This window comes from Aquarana catesbeiana, linkage group LG02 (genome assembly GCF_042186555.1).
Source record: "Aquarana catesbeiana isolate 2022-GZ linkage group LG02, ASM4218655v1, whole genome shotgun sequence".
Taxonomy (NCBI): domain Eukaryota; kingdom Metazoa; phylum Chordata; class Amphibia; order Anura; family Ranidae; genus Aquarana; species Aquarana catesbeiana.
Window position 1 is genome coordinate 358491776 of NC_133325.1, and position 21647 is coordinate 358513422.

The following is a 21647-nucleotide window of genomic DNA, read 5'->3' on the forward strand; positions in this document are numbered from 1 at the left end:
AAAAATAAGCAACTTTGAAAAGGTACCTGCAATGCTTTGATGCGACTTTGATCCAGAGAGTGTAAAGTTGGATCAAAGTCACACTCCAAATTCACACTCTAGCCTTAGGCTACGTTTCCACTAGTGCGACTCCAAGGCTGTGCGACTTTGAGTGCAGTTTTGATCCAACTTTACACTCTGAATCAAAGTTGCATCAAAAGTTGCATCAAAGTAGTGCAGGCACTTTTTCAAAGTCGCATAGATGGAAACGTGACTTGTCATGCAACTGTATGTGTCCAAAGTCACATGACAAGTCATACTAGTGGAAACGGAGCCTTAAACTCATTACTCACATGTAGCTCCCTCACCTGGGCGTGTGCCACACCATGCACACAGTGCCATCACAGTACCATGCACAAACAACCATGTGTTTGTACACTGTAGAAAATCTGCAGCATGTTGCATTGTAATTTATATTATTTTCTTACAAACAGACCATACTTCCAAAGCCTGCCCTCCCCCCTCTCTCTCTCTCAGGAGAAACTGCTGGCCAAAACGCGCTTGTGAAGACAGGAGATCTGAGAAGGAGAGGAGGGATGGGGTGGGGCTTTGCAGGTCTAGGCATGTCTGTCTAATAAGGAGAGGAGGGATGGGGCGGGGCTGGGCAGGTCTAGGCATGTCTGTCTAAAAAGGAGAGGAAGGGTGGGGCTGGGCAGGTCTAGGCATGTCTGTCTAAAAAGGAGAGGAGGGATGGGGCGGGGCTGGGCAGGTCTAGGCATATCTGTCTAAAAAGGAGAGGAGGGATGGGGCGGGGCTGGGCAGGTCTAGGCATGTCTGTCTAAAAAGGAGAGGAGGGGTGGGGCTGGGCAGGTCTAGGCATGTCTGTCTAAAAAGGAGAGGAGGGATGGGGCGGGGCTGGGCAGGTCTAGGCATATCTGTCTAAAAAGGAGAGGAGGGATGGGGCGGGGCTGGGCAGGTCTAGGCATGTCTGTCTAAAAAGGAGAGGAGGGGTGGGGTTGGGCAGGTCTAGGCATGTCTGTCTAAAAAGGAGAGGAGGGATGGGGGTGGGGCATGTAGAAGAGAAGGACAACGTTTTCAGGAATTGAGAGACCCCCATGCAGAATTCAGAAATAAGGAAGTAAGGTTGTCCCTGAAGAACAGGAAGAAGCTGATTGTCTGGCTTTGATTTGACTTTTTAAGCTTGGCAATCAGCTATACAGTAAATGAATAATGTCAAATATAAAGATATTTTACATATATAACTAAAAAAATTTCATTTTTGACTGGACTTCCACTTTAAAGTAAGGTTAGTTATTGGCAGTGTCTGCTCTGTTTTGATGGGTGATGAGAGAAGTTTACATATGAATAAATGAATATGTTGCACTAATTAAAAAATAGGTTTACATATGTCTAAAAAAAGAAAAAGTGTCACTAATATAATAATAATAATATAACCAATGAGCAGACAAGAGCCAGGCAAAGGTGCTAAGTCTCCAAGAGTACTGTTTTGAAAAGTGCTGTTACGCTTCTCAAGCTTGCTGCTATATAGCATTGCATTGGTCTGTAGATCTCACAAGTATTTCATTTTTCTTCAAATTCTTTTACAGGCAATATACATGTTACATATGTGCTTCATCTGTCTAATGTACTGTTTGTATGGAGTTGACCTGTGCAGAACTGGTAAACTTTAAAATTTATCAGCATATTTCTTGTCCAGGCAAATGAAGCATATTTGAAGATATAACATTTTCCCTTTATTTTCCTCTCCTCTGACAGCTGGCATCAGGGGCCCAGAATCTTCAAACATTGGCAAGATCTGGCACAGAGGTAAATAAAAGAAGTCACTGCTGCACCCCTTTGGACATGCATGACATTAAAAGCTTGCCAAAGACACATAAGATTTGTGTCTAAAGCCTAGTACACACGATGAGATTATTGGATGAATGATCATCCGTTTTTTTTTTGCATTCTAGTCTCCATATCGCATAGGTTACTAAAGTTAAAAAATTCTCATACAACAGAAACATTTTTTGGAAGTGCTGTAATGTATTTATATTGTATTTTCAGACGAAAACTGTACTGATTAAATTAAAATCGTACAATCAGGTCCCTGGTCATATGATCTGGTCCCTTTGGAAAATTTTGGATGACAGCTGTGTACTAAGGACAAGATTATGGTACGATCGCATTGAAAGCGGAATTCTTTGTCCGGTTTTCTCATCGTGTGTATGAGGCTTAAAGGCTACTTAGCATGCCTGTTTAGTTTGTCAGTATACACAGCATATTACTGGACTGTAATTATGTGTTTCTGTCTATAAGAGACCAAATCAACCAAGTATGGTGGGAATCAAAACATTTAAATCCTAGTGTTTTGTCAGATTCGGTGACCCGTCAGAATGTGTAACGTAAGTAACGTCCCGTCGCCGCCATCTTGCTACACCCCAGACTCCTCCACAGTAAGGATACAGTAAGAAGGGGGAAAGCGGACATCTTGTTACACTGACCGGAGTTTTGCATTTTATACTTATTTTTAACAGTACAGTGAGTTTATATAGTAAAATACAGTAGTTAGAACTCCGTCTGACTGGTTAGATGTTAAATTTTAAAAGCAGCAGCAAGCCTGCTGATCTCACAGGTTTGCTAATCTGACAGAAGATCAGTGCTTTTAAAATGAAACATTTAAACATTCAGACAGAGTTCTAAGCACTGTATTTCACTATATAAACTCATTTACTGTTAAAAATAAGCGTAAAATGCAAAACTCCGGTGGGTGTAACAAGATGTCCGCTTTCCCCCTTCTCAGTGTATCCTTACTGTAGAGAAGTGCAGGGTGTAGCAAGATGGCGGCGACGAAACATCACTTCAATTACACATTCTGACAGGTCACCTAATCTGATGAAACTCCAGCACAATGGTGCACGTATTGTTTAACTTATTGGCTAGAAAATTCAGATTTTTGTTTAATTCATCTATTTGCTCACTGTCTGTATTTTGAATATCACATGTAAAAAAAATGTTCATTTTTAATACAAATATTTTTCTAATGTTTTACCTTTTTTCCTCTTCTAGTTGGTTAAGCAGCTCAATTTTCTCTTTCTGTGTTGTTTCTACCATAGAACGAGCCCTCTGTAGATTTCCCTCGGCCTCTGTAATATACTGGCACAGAAAAAAGCTATTAGCACAAAGAAAGCTATATTGTACCCACTCTACTGTACATACCAAAACAATCAAATGCCAATACAAATTGTTTGTTATAGTAAATAAATATAAAAGATATATATTGACCTTTAATATTAGCATCAAAACGGAAATAATTGAAATGCTTTCAGTTTTCAAATTATTAGTAACACGTAATATAACCTGTTAAATTTAGTATAAGTTAAAGGGAACAGCTGGGGCAGTTCCCAGAAAAAAAAAAGTCACCCATATTTATGGTAAATGGGCTTCTGGAGTAATATGATATCCTGCAGACATTTACAGCAGATTCAGTTTTACTATCGTCTACAGAGCTTAGCCACCATTCTCTACCAATGTGTTGTCTTGAGTAACTAATCTTTTCATAAGTCTGAGGCATATTTAAATGGACAATGTCTACAGCCAGGCAATGTTTCCCTTCTTAGATTCATGCGTGACTGCATAAAACAGAAACTGTATTAGCGGTTATCTGTATTAGACGATCGCTGTGATATGCTTGCATGCCTTTCTCTAATAAAAGGCTTATTTGTAGCACTGGCAAAGCATTAAGCCTCCGGCATGCAGTTTACTATATCCATCATATGAGAATTAGTAGTATTTTTATAAACACTTTAAGGTTAATGTTTCTTTTTAGGAAGATCATAGCTGCACATATCTTGCCTTCCCATAAAATGCTTTAAAAACTTATATTAGATATAGTATTCTTTGAAAGGTATCTTATCATCATAGTGCTTAGATTAATTAAGGTTTAATGCAAAAAATCCCACTATGAATAGGTGAAAAGTACAGGAGAAGTTACCATGAAATTATTATCTTCTTACAGACATTATGGGACCTTTTGTGCTGAAATCAGCTGTGCAGAAAATTAACAAAAAAAAAATTTGCACAATTGGTATATACATGAGTGCATATAAATGGACACCAAAACCAGGTTTCCAATATACATTTTTCAAACTGCTGTATGTAGTAAGTAGCATTGTAGCTGATAGCTCACTTCAAATGGGTGCTAAATTAAACTTCTACCCGTTCCCAACTATATTAATAAAAAACAACCTTTTTTCCTATCTGCCTTCCTTTAGAGCAAGGGTAGGCAACCTCAGCACTCCAGCTGTGATGAAACTACAAATCCCATCATGCCTCTGCCTCTAGGAGCCATGCCTGTGATTGTCAGGGTCTTGAAATGTCTCATGGAAGTAGTTTCAAAACAGCTGGAGGGCCAAGGTTGCCTACCCTTGCTTTAGAGGGATATTCTGTCACTTCCTGTCCTGATGACTGCAACTCTACTGATAAAAAAAAAAAACAACAACCCTTTATTCCTATCTGTGTTCCTTTAGAGAGATATTTTGTCACTTTGTGTCCTGATGACTGCATTGGAACTAAAATAAGAAAAACAAAAATGGAAGGCGAGCACATCTAGTGCATTACCAAAGATAATTTAATAATAAGAAATTTTTATATATACTCACAAAATGCAACTAACAAAAGGCCATAAACACAGTGCATGGACATGCACAGAACACGGGGTACAGCTAACGCGTTTCGGGGGCGCATCCCCTTCCTAGCTCTGAGGAAGGGCAAGGTAGCCACATGATTTCTCACAGCTTGGGCCTGTGAAATATACCTCAGGGTGATATTGTGAGGGCAGCTTTGCAGAATACTGGCACTCAACCCCTCTATGCAGGTGTATTACTATATAAATAAGTGTTACGCCACTAGCTGGATTTTGTAAAGGAACAGCTGTTAAGTAAAACATTCAGAAAAGCAAGTTTCCAGACTTGACCTTCTGTTATTGCAGTGGTTCTCAGCATACTAGTGCCGTGACCCCTTGATAAAATTTTTCAAGTTGTGGGGACCCCTAAAAGTAAAATTATTTTCGGAGCGTAGGTTGTCAGCACCTAAGGCAAGACAAGTAATTTGCACCCCTAACCCACGGACATTTAGTGCTTCCTGAGTCGCTTCCACTTGTACAGTATTAAAACCATTTCTGGTACATTTTTGAATGTACCACTCTTTCTCTTTGTTCTCCTTTCTTATCCTTCAATCCCTCTCTATCCTAATTTCTTGTTTTTTTCTCCCCATTTCTCTCTCTCTATCCGTCTTTCTTGTTCTTTCTCTAACTCTTTCTATACCTTTTTCTGTGTTCTTTCCAATCTTTTCCTCTCTCTTCCATGTATTCTCTTTTTTTTCCCTTCTCTTGCTCCTTGTTGGGGGGGTAGAGTGGCAGTGCTGGTGGGGGGGATGCGGGATCAGTGGCAGTGCTGGGGGGAGCCAACTCTGATCAGCCAACTTAGGTGCTCTTAGTCAAAGTCATCTGCTGAACTGAGAACTGTAGTGGGGACTCCTATAATCACAGGCATTGTTACTCACTGTGTCTCTGGCTCCATGGTGTCTCACAGCAGTGACACTTAAGCCGAAATCAGGAGATAAGTTCTCTTCCATCCCCCCCCCCCTTCACATTCCTCACCAGTCAACTGCCTCTAGTCTCTGCCCCCCAGGCATGCCATGAACTGAATGGGCAGCCACAGGCTCCAGGGGCAGCCCTCCTGGGCGGCCACGAAAAGGCTGGGAGAGTGGCACATGCTCCAGGAACAGCCCGAGATTCGGCGACCCCATGAAAATCGGCATTCGACTGCCGAAGGGGTCACGACCCACAGGTTGAGAACCGCTGTGTTATTGGCTGAGCTGAGTTTTATGTCTAATCTGGCATGAAAGGCTTAACATGCCCTGGAAGGTCTGTAATATAGTTTGGGTTGGTGACTGGTGCTTCACCCAGTGGCCCTACAGGCAAGAGGCAGAGCAAGGGGGATTCCGCTGCTGTTCTGTAAAGTAAGTGGGAGAGACTGGAGATAATGTGCTCTTGAGTCTCCAGTTATATCAAGTAAGCCAGATAAGCCACCCATGGACTGTGGGGTTGGATGCATTTTGGCCACGTAGCCGTGCACAGCTTGGGGGCCCTGAGGTTGCAAGATGACGATGAGGAGGACAAGGCTTTAAGTTTCTCCACCACTATGGGTCCGTCTTACATTCTTATGGCCACATTGAGCTAATGATGGCCGATGAGTTAATATTTCTTTCTATCTATGCAACTGTATCAAAATCCAAGTAAGTTTCAGTTAATGATCCAGTAAAGTAGCAGTCAATCTATGAGCAGTATAGGAATCCTAGCAATTAGTAGTAATTGAAATTAGTGCCATAATATTGCTTTCAACAGGTATTGATGTTTGTGTGTGATCTAATGCCCGTTCCAAAAGTAGTAACTCACTCCAGTGCAAGATGGAAATGAAAAAGATGCTTCAGCAGCAGATGCTACTAAAACCCCAATATCTATCCATATAACATAAAGTGAATATATGAGTGAATACATAGTCACTGGTTTACCTTTTCATGTTGGGTTTTCAAATGTGTAAGCTCTTTCTCTACTTCACAGATGTGACTGGTGGCTTTAGCTACCTCTGCTCGTTCCAGGTCTCTCTCAGCCAATAATTGCTCAATGTGTTGCTGCTTCTCCTTCAGAGCCTCTTGAAGTGCAGTTGTACCAGAGATTTTTCGTGCGTAGCGTGACGATGTTTCTGTGAGCTATGGGCAAATCCGTTAGCTTCAGGTTACAATAATGCTGGGAATACATTTTTTCTTTTTATCCTTATACCAAGACGCAGATGTTTACTATTCATAAAAACACATGGCTCTAAACGAGATATGAGGTACAGGTTACTGAAAGCCTTGTTACCTGAATATGCGGTAAATATACAATTAGATGAGCACTGACAGAAACCTCAGTGGTTTGTACTTTGTAACTTGCTACTTCATTGGTCATTATAACCATATACTACATAAAATGAGTCCTCTCAAAACTAGCATTTCTGGTTTAAAAGTATAATCAATAAGCTGTGTGTTCTTTTATTTTCTGAAACTTGACAACCTACCTCATTGTAACACCTAAAACAAGGCTTAACGCTACTTTTGGAGGATTTTAAATCATGAAAATTAACAAAATAATCAAGCAAAAAGCAACTTTTTAACTGGCTTAAAAACTTGGGCACTGTGAAGGGGAGACATTGCATTACCCAAATTGTTCTAAAAAGGTGGCAGATTATGCAACCCACTGCTCTTTATATATTACTATATCGAGGTCTGGTGGCACTGAAACTGGACCAAAATCTGCACATTTATTGCTATGGCAAGGTTAAACATAGTACTTCTGTTACTCAAATACAATTTCACATAAAAACTCCTTAAGTAGAAGTAGAACTAAAGGCAATTGTTTCCTTTTTGGATAGAGTAAGGGAGGGTTAAAACCCCTGTAAGTTTTTTTTGCCATCTGTGTCCCACTGGAGAGATTTCCCATCAACAAAACATGAAGTAAAAGGAAATCCCGCCAAAGTGAGCGAATGCCTGGCTGTCACAACAACTAGTGTCCCCACTGCAAAATTTCCCCTATGCCTGTCTTGCTGACAAACCAAAATGTGGTATATTTTTTCTTTCACTTTCAGTCTTCTTTTTTTTTTACTACTAATGGCGGCAATTAGCGACTTATAGTGGGACTGTGATATTGCGGCATACAAATCAGACACTATGTGAAACTTTTGTCACTTTGTGGAAACCAGTGACACTAAAGCCGCGTACACACGGTCGGACTTTTCATCTACAAAAGTCCGACAGCCTGTCCGACAGACTTCCGGCGGACTTTCGGCGGACTTGCGGCAGACTTTCTAACGAACGGACTTGCCTACACACGACCACACAAAAGTCCGACGGATTCGTACGTGATGACGTACACCGGACTAAAATAAGGAAGTTGATAGCCAGTAGCCAATAGCTGCCCTAGCGTCGGTTTTTGTCCGTCGGACTAGCATACAGACGAGCGGATTTCGGGGTCCGTCGTAGTTACGACGTAAAGATTTGAAGCATGTTTCAAATCTAAAGTCCGTCGGATTTGAGGCTGAAAAAGTCCGCTGAAAGTCCGAAGAAGCCCACACACGATCGGATTACCAGCCAGCTTTAGTCCGTCGGCGTCCGTTGGACTTTTGTAGAAGAAAAGTCCGACCGTGTGTACGCCCCATAATACAGTGATCAGTGCTAAAAATATGCACTGTCACTGTATTAATGAAACTGGCTGGGGAGGGGTTAATATCTGTGCGCCTAACAAGTGTTTTCTCACTGTGGGGGAGGTGCTTTTACTAAGAGAAGGCATAGATCCCTGTCCCTGCTCTGCAGGAACACAGGATCACTGTCTTCCATACTGACAGAACAGTGATCTGCCTTGTTTACATAGGCAGACTGGCGTTCTGCCTGTGTACAGATTGATCGGCAGGTACCGGCAGACATAGAGTCCACCGGACCCACTGATCAGCTCCGATACCCAGAAATGCAGGATCTAGTGTATATATAAATATCCTGCACAGCGTGACCACCCTGTAGCAGTAAATCTGCTATGGGGAGGTAAGTAACTGGTTAAGATCATCAGCATTATGATAACTCACAAGCAGCAGGCACTCTATCATGGCTCTGGCTGGCTCTGTCACAGTGTGTCACATAACATGGCTGCTGGGAGCTGATTTTGTTAAATTATGACCAATAAGTTAACAAAATCAGCACCCAGCAGCCATGTTATGTGACACACTGTGACAGTGCACTGCCAGACAGAGCCATGATAGAGTGCCTGCTGCCTGAATTATGATACCATCCATTATGCCAGAGAGACAGACAAAGTGCAATGTAGTCTATTCACAGACACCCCCAAAGCACACCTGTGTTGAAGCCTTGAAGGCACTGGCAGCCCCATCAGATCCGCTTCCCCTCTGTTACTGCTGCTGGATACTGTCAACTGAGCTCAGCTGCCTCTCTCTGCCTGACGCTGCCGCCGCCCGCCTCATAGACTCCCAAGTCACACTCTGCAGGCCTCAGCTACTACTGGGTGGGGAGCGGACTTGAGCGGAGGAAGATCACTCTGCCGGGGAAGGCAAGGAGATAGGCAGGCGGCTGGCTGGGACTTGAGCCAAGGCAGAAGAACATGCAAGCGAGAGCAGAATGGGCATGTGCCAGAAACTGAAGAAAAAGTCTCTCCGCTTTGACCAGTACATGATCATCAGAAAGGGGCACAGATGATGGAAAAAATACACCCCCCCCCCCCCAAGCTAGTAGGAGCGGCAGAGCGGGGGTGAGTGATTCAGAATTTTTTTTTTTTAATTCTACACTGATTGTCTTTGAAATTGCCTGGGCCCGTTTAAATCCAATCCGGGGACAAAACCGGGGACAGACTTGGTCCAGGGACAGTGTCCTCCGTCCGGACACTGTCCCCGAAAACCAGGGACATCTGGTCTCCCTAGTCTTAATGATAAACAGAACAAATTGAGAGGGTGAATCTCCCTATTGGGGGCACATACAGCAATACAAACCTGACAGGTGTTCTCTTTATCACAAACTTAAAAAAAAGAACATTTTACCTTTAGTAATACTTCATGTACTCTCAAACATTCCAAAAACCAAGTGCAATGCCAAAGTGCCAACACTGTTGCACATTACTTTGGCAGAGCTGTTGAATATACCTTATGCATTATGCCAATGGAAAACAGGAATAAAACACATTTTAAAGCCTAATAAAATTAACTATTGCATGTTATTAGAATAAACTGTGTTTGTTCCTCAAAATTCTTTTAAAAATTTGCTCCTACCAGGCCACTCCTGCTGGGTCTGCCTCCTACAGAAGATGCCACTGAGCTCACTGAGCTGATGGAGGAGCTGCTGGGACTGTGAGTCAATGCAGACACTCCCATTGCCATTCTTTTGCTTTTCTTAGCTTTAGCAGGACTTGTAGATGGAAAACCAATGCGGATCACTTTGTGGATAGGAGCAAACAGGCCATACTTCGGTGGACACTGAAAGTACCTGTAGTAAACAAAATAAATACAATCAGCTGATATTCATTGAGTGGATAACAGAAAATTGCTGGCCAATTATGAACCCTGTTACTATTACGATCTATTCAATTCCAGATGTCAATAACTGCAGCAAAACCAGTATGTACTATAGCATTACACTGAGATAAAGATCATAACAATACAGAATAGCTCATATAAGGGCTTGTTTACACCACAATACATGCACATTTACATGCATTTTTAATGCATTTGCATTGTTTGAGGTGTATTTTAAGGCACTATTGACTTCTATTTTTATACTGTTTTTTTTTTTGTTTTTTTGTTTTTTTACTGAGCTGAGGTGCATTCATATGTGTTCTGGTACATTTAAGTGCAAATAAATGTAGCATGCTGTAATGTTTTTAAATGCACATGAAAGCACCGGAGTGGTGTAAACTAGGCGTAAATTAGGAAATACTAATTTGTCTATACCAGCATGGGGGTGCACAGGTGTTGCATGCGGCCCTGCACAAGACACAAATTAAAATGCCCTGTGTGAACAAGGCCTTAAACTATATCACTCCTGTAATACTGCTCCTTATCTGTTCTTCAAATCTCTCAGAACTGTGCATTTTTCAAAAAACATGATATGCAAGAACAGCATCCTTTATAGCAGCGGTCTCCAAGCTTTCTAAACATAAAGACAGTTTAATGACTTTCAGGTTTTAGAGGGCCAGGCTGTGGCCAGTGGGAGTAGAAAATGCCCTGTCATCAGTGGGAGTAAACAACACCCCATCATTTTAGTTTTAGTAGGAGGAATAGTGCCCCATTGTTGGTATCAGTGGGAATAGTGTCCCATTATTAGTACTGTTGAAATAAATAGTTCCCCTATCACTGGTTTAAGTAAAAGGATTAGTGCCCCATTGTTGGCATCAGTGGGAGGAATAGTGCCCCATCATTGCTTACGGTGGGAGGAATAATGCCCTCTTGTTGGTATAAGTAGGAGGAATGGTGCCCTATCATTGGTATCAGTGGGAGGAAAAGTGCCCCCTTGTTGGTGTCAAAGGAAAGAATAGCACCCCATTGTTGGTGTCAAAGGGAAGAATAGTACCCCACATATGGTGTCAGTGGGAGAAATGGTGACCATCATTTGTAGGGTAGGTGGGAGTTTTCCCTCTGTCCCCAATGGCAGCATCTGCTATAGTTCTCTCTACACTGCCCTGTGTCCACACTGTCCACATTGTCTGCACTGTGTTCTGTTCCTGATTTTGCTCACCAGGGCCTCTGATAGAAATCATGGGGCCCCGTACAGCCTACCCCTTCAGCCCCACCCCTGGTCCTGCCCCTAGCCCCTTCTTCAGCCCCACCACTGCCCCCGCCTTGAAACAGTGAAAGTGAAATGCTGCCAATGCCATAATGCGCATGTGCTACCTGCAGAGACAAGAATGCCATCCATGCTGCCAATGCCATAATGTGCATGTGCTACCTGCAGAGGCAAGAGTACCATCCATGTAGCAGATCTTGTCTGAATCACCCCCAAGCAAGCACACACCTGTGTTAGGCACTGGCAGCCCCACAAACCACTTCCTCTTCGTTCCTGCTGCTACCAGGACAAATGTCAGCTGAGCTGCTTCTTCTGCCACCAGGGCCGTCTTAATAGCATCATGGGCCCCTGGGCAAAGTAATGCTCTGGGGCCCCTACAATGGAGACAGCGCAGGTAAACAGACATCAAGTAGGTAGGAGGCAGACAAGCGGAGCTTCCCCTTTTGGGTGGAGCTCTGCATTAACTACATGAACAATCATTCACAGTAAAAAACCTGTCCTGTGCATATAATACATCTGCTAGATTGATGCCTCCCCAGCACTCTGACCCCGCTACACCCCAAATATCCCCCCCAGCACTCTGACCCTTCTACACCCCAGATATCCCCCCAGCACTCTGACCCTTCTACACCCCAGATATCCCCCTAGCACTCTGACCCCTCAACATCCCAGATATCCCCCCCCCCCAGAACTCTGACCACTCTACAGCCTAGATATTCCTCCCAGCACTGTTACCATATACCATAAGATACCCCTTGTATTGTGACCCCACTACATCCCTGACACTCCCTACACTGTGGCCTCTCTACATCCCTGATACCTCTAGCACTATAGCCACCCAAGATACCCCAAGCATTGCTACCCCCTATACACCCCAGATCCCCCCTCAGCATTGTTTTCCCCCATACACCCTTGATATCCCCCAGCACCATTATTCCATCCATGTAGTACCCCCTTTTCCAGTGGAGATACAGTGCATGTAAACTTTTGGCTATGTGCCCACCTCCAGCACTGGACTCACCTATAATACCAATCAAGCAGGCAGAAGGAGGGCGGAGGAGGGAGCATCCCACTGGGCATTCCAAGCCCTTCGGTGCAAACTGGGCTCACCATGACACCATCCACAATGCTACTTCCGCAGGTGGGCTTTCAGTGCTGCCGACTCAGCAGCTCCCACTCCAGCTCCTACCCCACTGCCTTCGAATCCCGAGCATTCAAGCTGCATGGGGTGGGGTCAGAGTATCCCTGGCGCTCAGGCCCTGCCCCTCCCTGCTAGCTGTGAAATAATAGGCATCGTTCTGCACAGCACGGCACACCGCTGGCAGTCTGCCTCCCCTGTGTATCCATCACTCTCAGTGCCATCATGAGGCCCCCAATTTTGGGGCAGCATGGACTCAAGGACCAGTTGCATTGGGGAAAGTGCAGGGGCCCCCCATGCAGCTGGGGCCCCTGGGCAGTGCCCAGGTGTGCCCACTCATTAAGACAGCCCTGCAATATGCAGGCTGAGACTTGAGCCAAGAATAACATGCGGAGGGACCCAGAAGGTGGAAAAAACCACCCAGATAAGTTAGGTGGAGCGGAGCGGGGGGAGGGGGTGGGTAGCTTGGGATGACTAGTTGGTGAAAGACTTTTTAAATTTGTTTTATTATGCACTCTGTTCAGATTGCCCGTGCCCCCCCTTCTGAGCCAAGGACACCGGGCACGGTTGTACTAGTTTATCAGCGGCCCTGTTGCTCTCTATGCCTCCATGACTCCATCTGCTTGCCATACAAATCTCTAATTGACTGTTATACCAACTAAAATCACTGTACAGTGCATCCGGAAAGTATTTACAGCGCTTCACTTTTTCCACATTTTGCTATGTTACAGCCTTATTCCAAAATGGATTAAATTCATTATTTTCCTCAAAATTCTACAAACAAGTTTTACACTATTGCAGTTTAAGTCAATCTAATGTAGTTGCTTTGTTAACATGTTGATACCATACTATTCGCTGTGTTCCTAACATACGATGCTACTTTTTGATTGGTTTGTGTAATAGCCTATTCTTACTATACCGTGTTTCAATGCTGGATTTGTTTTATCCTTACTGGCGCACAGAATAAAAACTTGTGAAATGAAAAAAAATAATTCTACAAACAATGACAAGGTGAAGAGGTTTGTTTGAAATCTTTGCAAATATATTAAAAAAAAAATCACATGTACATAAGTATTCACAGCCTTTGCCATGACATTTAAAATTGAGCTCAGGTGCATCCGGTTTCCACTGATCATCCTTGAGATGTTTCTACAACTTGATTGGAGTCCACCTGTGGTAAATTCAGTTGATTGGACATTATATGTACATGTGATTTTTTTCATTTTTTATTCTTAATAAATTTGCAAATATTTCAAACAAACTTCTTTCACGTTGTCATTATGGGGTTTTGCTTGTAGAATTTTGAGGAAAGTAATGAATTTAATCCATTTTGGAATAAGGCTGTAACATAACAAAATGTGGAAAAAGTGAAGTGCTGTGAATACTTTCGGGATGCACTGTATATAATTGGTCATACCACCTATCACACTGACTTATGTCATTGTATATAATCTGCCAGCAATTAATGCAGAAAGTTTGGCTAATGTAAGTTATTGATGAATACTTATTGGACAACTTAGATCCCTTCTTCAGGTTTTTTTGCCATAATTTGAATATTTCACCAACTGTCACAATATATATTATGTCACCAACTGTCACACCAATTTATAATAATATAGATAAAATACATATATAATCTGTAACCAACTATTACACTGACTGATCTTACTGTGTATAATCTGCCATTAACTGATGTCACTGTATATATCAGCAATTGTCATAGTGATTGATGTCATTGTACAGAATTTTCTACTGATTGTCACAGTGACTAATGTCATTTTTTTAAATAATCTGTCACCAATTATACCATTGAGTAATGTCACCATATATAATCTATTACTAGTTGTCACACTGAATAATGTCTCATGACTGACACCAATGTCACTGTCACCAACCAATAGAAGCATCTCCACTCGGGCACAAGATATTGCACCATTCATCCAGGGGACACCTTTAGAAGCACTGCATGTATTTATGAAATGGACAATTTTCAAAGTCTTCATAGAGTTACCCAGTCAGATTTGTTTTGTATCAATGACTGGCTCTCCTATACTGTTCATGGCTTTCTACGCATATGTTGTAAGGACATTCTATACTTCTGACTGGGTCCATTGTAAATTATTTGTATTGTTTAATATTCTCCTGGTTGCATTAGTGTGGTTACCTTTACAGTTCACTTTGGAGCACAGTGATGCTCCATTTCATATACTGTAGGTAACAGAGTGTTTTTCCACTTTCAAAACCCTATTGATCTGTGGGCACACACTTCAAAATCATCTTCGCTGTGAAAAAAATGTGCTATACAGGCATATCTGTACATGTTGTACATGAGCATAATAAGCACTGAAAAAGTTATGTAGGCATGTAACAATGTTAACATCAAGCAAATGATACAGATTTGTATATGCTGTAATCATACCATGTAACAAACAGCAGTTATAAAACTGTCCATTAACATGGTGATCTTTATAGGATTTTAACTTCACCAGCAGTGTTGCGTTTTTTGTTTTTTTTTATAATAAAATGCCAATTTGTTTAAGGCAATTGGCATACAGGGAGATAAAAAGGTATCACATTTTTTAGAACACAAAGGCATCACGTAGGAGCCAATTGTTCAGGAACTTGGGCAAACTATCCTTATCCCATATCTTCTTAATTAGTGGGACATCCCATGGTCTCATAGGTTATCCTATGTCTTACCTTGTTGAACAGTCTCTTTCAAAAGCTGATATCTAGATTAGCAGTAGATACTCAAAACTATATTTTCAAGTGCATATGAATAAAAGACATATAAAGGTTTGTTTTTTGGGCACACTGAGATCAAGCTCCCTAAAAATATAAAGGTGGCCCACTCTTGGACACATACGTTGGAAACGGTAAATTGCTAAGAAATTAAGTACTGATTTGTGAACAAAAGGGTCAAATTGTAGTTTGGCCCCAAAACTAACAGCAAATATTTCCACTCGCCCTTTATAACAGATGAGTCCATTTCCCCATTTTAAAAAGTAAACAGGGGTGATCAAACTCATTGGAAATACTGAAGTTGGATTAGCATACCCCCTCACTGAGATAACTATTTAAAAAGAAAGTAGAGAACTACTTCCATCCCTTTTCAGAAAAAATAAGAATATTTGTGTATTGCTGTTCCTGAACTCAAGACAACCAGGAAGGTTTACCCTACAAAAAGAGTCTGATCCATGTCTAATTTGATTGCAATCCAAGGATGAACACCTACCCTCTGTACCTGTGTGGGGAATCCACTAGAAGATGTCTCCATCCATATCAAAGTGGATGTTCTAAAATAGCTGCTTGTCCATCTGACATTCAAATTATTATTGATCAAGCACTATGAACTGATCATTCTCCTCACTACTAGTATTAATCAAGATGTCTCACAGAATTCTATTAGGACTTCACAATCTCTTCAAGGTTAAAATCCAACAAACCTAACATTACAACACAGAAAATCTCTGGAATATTTCCACATAAATGAAAACATACGTGTTAAACTGTCAGCCTAAATTACATGATGTCCTGGATATTTGGTCAAGAGTACAGGTCAAACCATCTGTTGTCTCCACATCTGCCCGTTACAGCACTGACTTTCCCCTGAAGAAAAGGCCACCTGCACTGCATACATCACTGGCTACTGTAATGATAGTGCGCTTTTTGGAAATCTGTGTTTACAAACACCATACTCTGGGTTCTAAAAAAAAAATAATATCCCAGCTGTTCTGGGTTTATGTCAAAATCATCTGCATTCTGTCTCTTTTTTGGATCCGCTAATGCTCTTGAAAATGGCCAAGTATATGAAAATTAGCCAGCTGGCTCCGCACTAATGTTCCATTCCTTGTTCTCATTCCAAACTTGAGGAATGTCAATTAGACAAGTGGATGAGGTCACCAAAGTTTTGGATGACCCCAACAGGGGCCCGGCAGGTGTTTGACCACAAACTGTCATGAAATGCACATGACAAGCTAGACAAATAATATGTATAACATGAATATATAAATACCTCTTTACAGTTTTAACCGTATTTTTTTTTAATGTTACATTCTGAAGAGCAAATCCCGCTGTGCTGACAGCTGGGTTAAAGTGCAAAGGCTTTAAGAAGAATGTGGGAAAGCGGCAGATAAAGCCAGAGCTAAACTGAGAGAAATGATTGAAGGCTAGATAAAAATGTATGGAAAAACATTTAAAAAGGGTTGTTGGAACAAATAATTAGCATACCCTATTAACACTGGAATGGATGCTAGAAAACACCCTGGAAATTGTTAGTATTTTTGAAGTGTAAAGGACAGTCATCATTATTTCATAAGGTCAGATATGTTTTAGACAGAGACTGTGTATTAAATTTTAATTACTTCAGTTTTCCCAGTGTTTCTCCACTGAATCCATTTGTAAAGCAGCCTACAAATCCCATACAGGTCTCATGTTTAAAGTTATGCTGGCCATCATTTTTAGGATTTAAAGTAACTTTCCATATAGGATCCTAGAGCACCATGACTAAAAAACAAATACACCCCCCTTGTGAGACAAACATACTTCTCAATCCCTGCAATTCATAAAGAGTGTCATAGACACGTTAGAAATCTGTCTCCTGTTTGTGCTACAATAGGCAACATTGCAACAGATTCATCTAATCAACATGTTGTCCATAGTCATTATAGAAGGGCACACAGCCAATTTTGGCACCGCATAAATCCAAATGAAAGATATAGCCAGCGTTCCTTAGACACTGAGCATTAAAAACAAAATTTTTGTTTTGTTTTATATGCTAGTTGAATGTTTTTCATTGATTTCAAATGCAAAATAATGCATTTGGCCACTAGATGGCACTACATATCACAGGAATTTCCGCTATGTGAATTGCTATGCAAATGTTTTGATAAATACACCCCATAGTGTTTTGTTTACTGGCTATTTTTTAAGTTAGATTCATGTAACTGTAATTCTGTTGCAGAATTGCCTCCGACAGAATTTTCTGCTACATAGTACTTACGCATGCAACACAATTCACTCCACATTGAAATACCTCCACTTTTCTTATCACCAACATTTTCTGAATTTGTCACACGCATCTTAAATAACAAGGAAACTGTCACATGACTGGTTTAATACATTTTAATACAACCATAACTCCAGAAAAGTATTGCAATTGCTTTATTGAATTGCCCTTCAATTACTTTTCGGCCAGCTTTAGATTACAAACTCTTTTTAAAAATAATAATGACACCGACAGCATCCTTAAAGCCCAACTTGCAAATTGCAAAAAAACACTTGCAGTGGGACCCTCTTGCTCTGCAAGGATTTAATGCTCATTAACTCTAGGGGTAGAGGAATGAGGCATAATATTTGCCTACTCCTTGCTTCGGCAGGTTCCTCCATCTCTACAACCGGTTCCCCAATGCTTCTTCTCTAAGATGCTCCAGCTGGCTGTTACACAATGATGTCATCAAACACAATGATGTCATCAAGTATAATGCAGGGCCAATGGCCCAATAGCCTTGCATTGTACGTGAGGATGGTGCAGGACTGCCCACAACCCAGAGATAAGGAGAGTTATAGAGCCTGCCAGTCAGAGGAGGAAGAATAATATGACATCTTATTTCTCACCCCCCAGAGTTAATAAGAATTTAACCCTTGCAGTGCAGGGGGGTTCCACTGCAAAGGTAGTTTTCTATACAGTCTGATTATACAATCTCCTTTTCAAGATTTAGAAAATCTAGGTAATATGAGGACACACCTAAGCCAACCATTCATTTCGTATCAAATCAGGCAGATCTTTGCACTACATAGTTGATCTGAAGATCTGAAGGAGATTGTAATCAGAATTTGTTTGAACTGCTCTAAAACGATATGGAGTGTGGAACAGTACTAAATAGAGAGCAACAGCACAATAAAGATTTACCCCCCCTTCATGACCAGGCCATTTTTTGTGATACGGCACTGCGTTACTTTATCTGACAATTGCGCAGGCGTGCGACACTGTACCCAAATAAAATGTATGTACTTTCTTTTGGTGGTATTTGATAAGCACTGTCTTTTTTATTTTTTGTGCTATAAACAAAAAACAATATATTTTACTTTCTACTATAAAACATATGCAATAAAAACAATTTGAAAAAAAATCTAATTTCTTGAGAACTTTAGGCCAAAATGTATTCTGCTTGTGTTCTGTGTAAATTCATGACGATCGCCCGGGTGCTGGGGGGTGATCTATTGCCCAGCACCCAGTGATCAACACCCCTACCTTGAGGTGTCCAATCACGTAATAGGTACGTGATCTGGCACAGCCGAGATGCCTTACTGCCACATATCTAGGTCAGCAAGCAGTTAAAGTGAAAGGCAAGACAAAACCTAACTAAGCTTAAATTTACTCCACCTTTCATTCATTTTAACCACTTCCGCCCCCCCCCCCCCCCATCGTTATACGTCGGCGTTGAATACTGTTGTTTACCCAGGTATTTGCTGAAATGGCGGGCAGTAGTAATCTCAGTGGCGGATTCGCCGCAAAATCATTTTTATCGGAGGTGGCAGAGGTGCCCACCCCCCCCTCACGCCGCGTTACAGTTGTCTCCGCTGCTTACTGGAGCCGTCGGTAGTGGTGGAGACGATCCGATCCTTTCCCCTCAGAGGCACTGTGTCGAGTGAGGGAATGATGGCCCCCACTCAACCCAATGACATTGGATGACGGAAGTGACGTCAAACGTCACTTCCGCCCAACGGCCTTATAGAGACTTTTTTTTTTTTTTTTTTAATTTAATGTATTTAAGTGTAAATGTGAGATCTGAGGTCTTTTTGACCCCAGATCTCACATTAAAGAGGACCTGTCATGCTTTTTTTCTATTACAAGGGATGTTTACATTCCTTGTAATAGGAATAAAAGTGATCCAAAATTTTTTTTTTTAAAGGGACAGTGTAAAAATAAAAAAGTAAAATAAATAAGAAAAAAAATATAAAATTTAAAGCATCCCTTCCCTCCGTGCTCGCCCGCATAAGCGAACACATACGTAAGTCACGCATGCATATGTAAACGGTGTTTAAACCACACATGTGAGGTTTCGCCACAATCATTAGAGTGAGAGCAATAATTCTAGCAAAAGACCTCCTCTGTAACTCAAAACTGGTAACCTGTAGACATTTTTAAACATCGTCTATGGAGATTTTTAAGGGTCAAAGTTTGTTGCCGTTCCACGAGCACAATTTTGAAGCATGCAATGTTGGGTACCACTTTACTCGGCGTAACATTATCTTTCACAATATAAAAAAAAAAATTGCGCTAACTTTACTGTTTTCTTATTTTTTTATTTAAAAAAGTGTATTTTGTCCACAAAAATTGAGTTTGTAAGACAGCTGCGCAAACACGGTGTGACATAAAGTATTGCAACGACTGTCACTTTATTCTCTAGGGTGTCTGAAAAAAATATATAATGTTTGGGGGTTCTAAGTAATTTTCTAGTAAAAAAAACTGATTTTAACTTGTAAACAAGTTTGAAAAAACTCTGCCCCAAGCTACATCACCAATCTTGTCTCCAAATATCACCCAAATCGTCCTCTCCACTCTTCTCAAGACCTCCTACTTTCAAGCTCTCTCGTCTCCTCCTCCCATGCTCGTCTCCAGGATTTCTCCAGAGCCTCTCCCATCCTCTGGAACTCACTACCTCCATCTATCTGGCTATCCCCTTCTCTTGCTACCTTCAGGCGATCCCTGAAAACTCATCTCTTCAGGAAAGCCTATAACGTCTCTAACTAATCTTTTACCACTTCCATCAGCTCATTCCCCACAGTTACAACCTTTTGTATCACCTGCCCCACCCTATTAGATTGTAAGCTCTTCTGAGCAGGGCCCTCTTAATCCTCCTGTATCTTATTGTATTATAACTGTATTGTCTCCCTTTTATATTGTAAAGTGCTGCGTAAACTGTCGGCACTATATAAATCCTGTATAATAATAATAATAATAGGCCTGGTCCTTAAGTGCTTAATCTACTCCCATCATTCTAAGTCTATTCTATCTACCCTCTAATAGGAAAGATGCCTATACTTATCTATTCTGAAGTCACTTAAAGCGGGAGTCCGGCGACCAATGTTTTTTTTTTTTTTTTTTTTTTTTTAGGTCATTGAGACTCTTTGCTAATCCCAAAATAATACTCACAGTTTGGGTGTAATATATCCACCTCTGTCTGTTTTCGTACTGAAGAATAACTTAAAAAATGTGATGCTGGCTGTTTCCATTTTGCTTGTGGGCATGTGAAGCCCACAAGCATTGATTTCCTGGATGCGATGAATGCTGTTCATTCACAGCTTGTTCACACGCATGATCATTGTTCCCGCACTGAATCTTGGGAAGCCTGACACTACGCTCCCAGGAGACAGTGTGGCGCCGGGGAAAGGCAATAAACAAGCCTACTCCCATGGGAGGAGAGACAGGAAGTGCCACAATAAAGTACAATATAAAGGTAATTATTATTGAACATCTATGCAATTAACTGAAGGGGGTAAGATTAAGTTAAAAATTTGAGTGGAACCCCGCTTTAAGGTCTGGTCACATGATCGGGTCCCAGCACAGGCTTCAGTGTAGAGGAGGGACGGCTGACAATGGATGCCTATGGGTGACATCATCACACAGGCTCTGTAGCCATTATCAGCGATCTGCTTTCTACACTGAAGACGGTGCTGGAGAGATCATGTGACCAGACAGGTGTGACTTCAGAATAGTTAAGTATAGATATCTTTCCTTTGACAGGGTAGATAGAATAGGCTTAGAATTGGGGAGGGAGTAGATTTAAGCATAGGCAGGCCACAGATGGTGTGAATATTTTTCCTGCGACCCGTGGAAAGAAATTTGCATGATTCCTCCATCAACACTGCTGGCGGTGGAATCCCACCTGCTGATCTTAATTCTCTGCTGCAGGGTGGGGGGCAGACTAATCTGTCCCCGTTGGGAGAAGACACTCATTATTGCTAGTAGCTATAGCAGCCACTAGTGATAATCACAAGTGAATCCGGCAGGCTAGTTGGACCCAAGTTGATCGACTAATGAATTTGGGTAAATTCAGTCTGCCAACACACGGTTTGAATGTCAGCCGGGTCCTACTGAACCAGCTGACATTCGAACTGTCTATGGCCGGCCTTAGTTAGGTTTTGACTT

The 21647-nt window shown here is 41.6% G+C and overlaps 1 protein-coding gene across 2 annotated transcripts in view; it reads right to left on the reverse strand.

Annotated features, from left to right (window-relative positions):
* Window positions 1–21647, reverse strand: part of CLIP2 (CAP-Gly domain containing linker protein 2) — a 211569-nt gene that overhangs the window by 52970 nt on the left and 136952 nt on the right. For both annotated transcript variants that reach the window (XM_073615039.1, XM_073615038.1), the window contains exons 5-7: window positions 9846–10059; window positions 6553–6750; window positions 3032–3135 (exon numbers count right to left, since the gene is read on the reverse strand). In XM_073615039.1, coding sequence (XP_073471140.1) covers window positions 3032–3135; window positions 6553–6750; window positions 9846–10059 — 516 coding nt within the window. The remainder of the gene's footprint in view (window positions 1–3031; window positions 3136–6552; window positions 6751–9845; window positions 10060–21647) is intronic.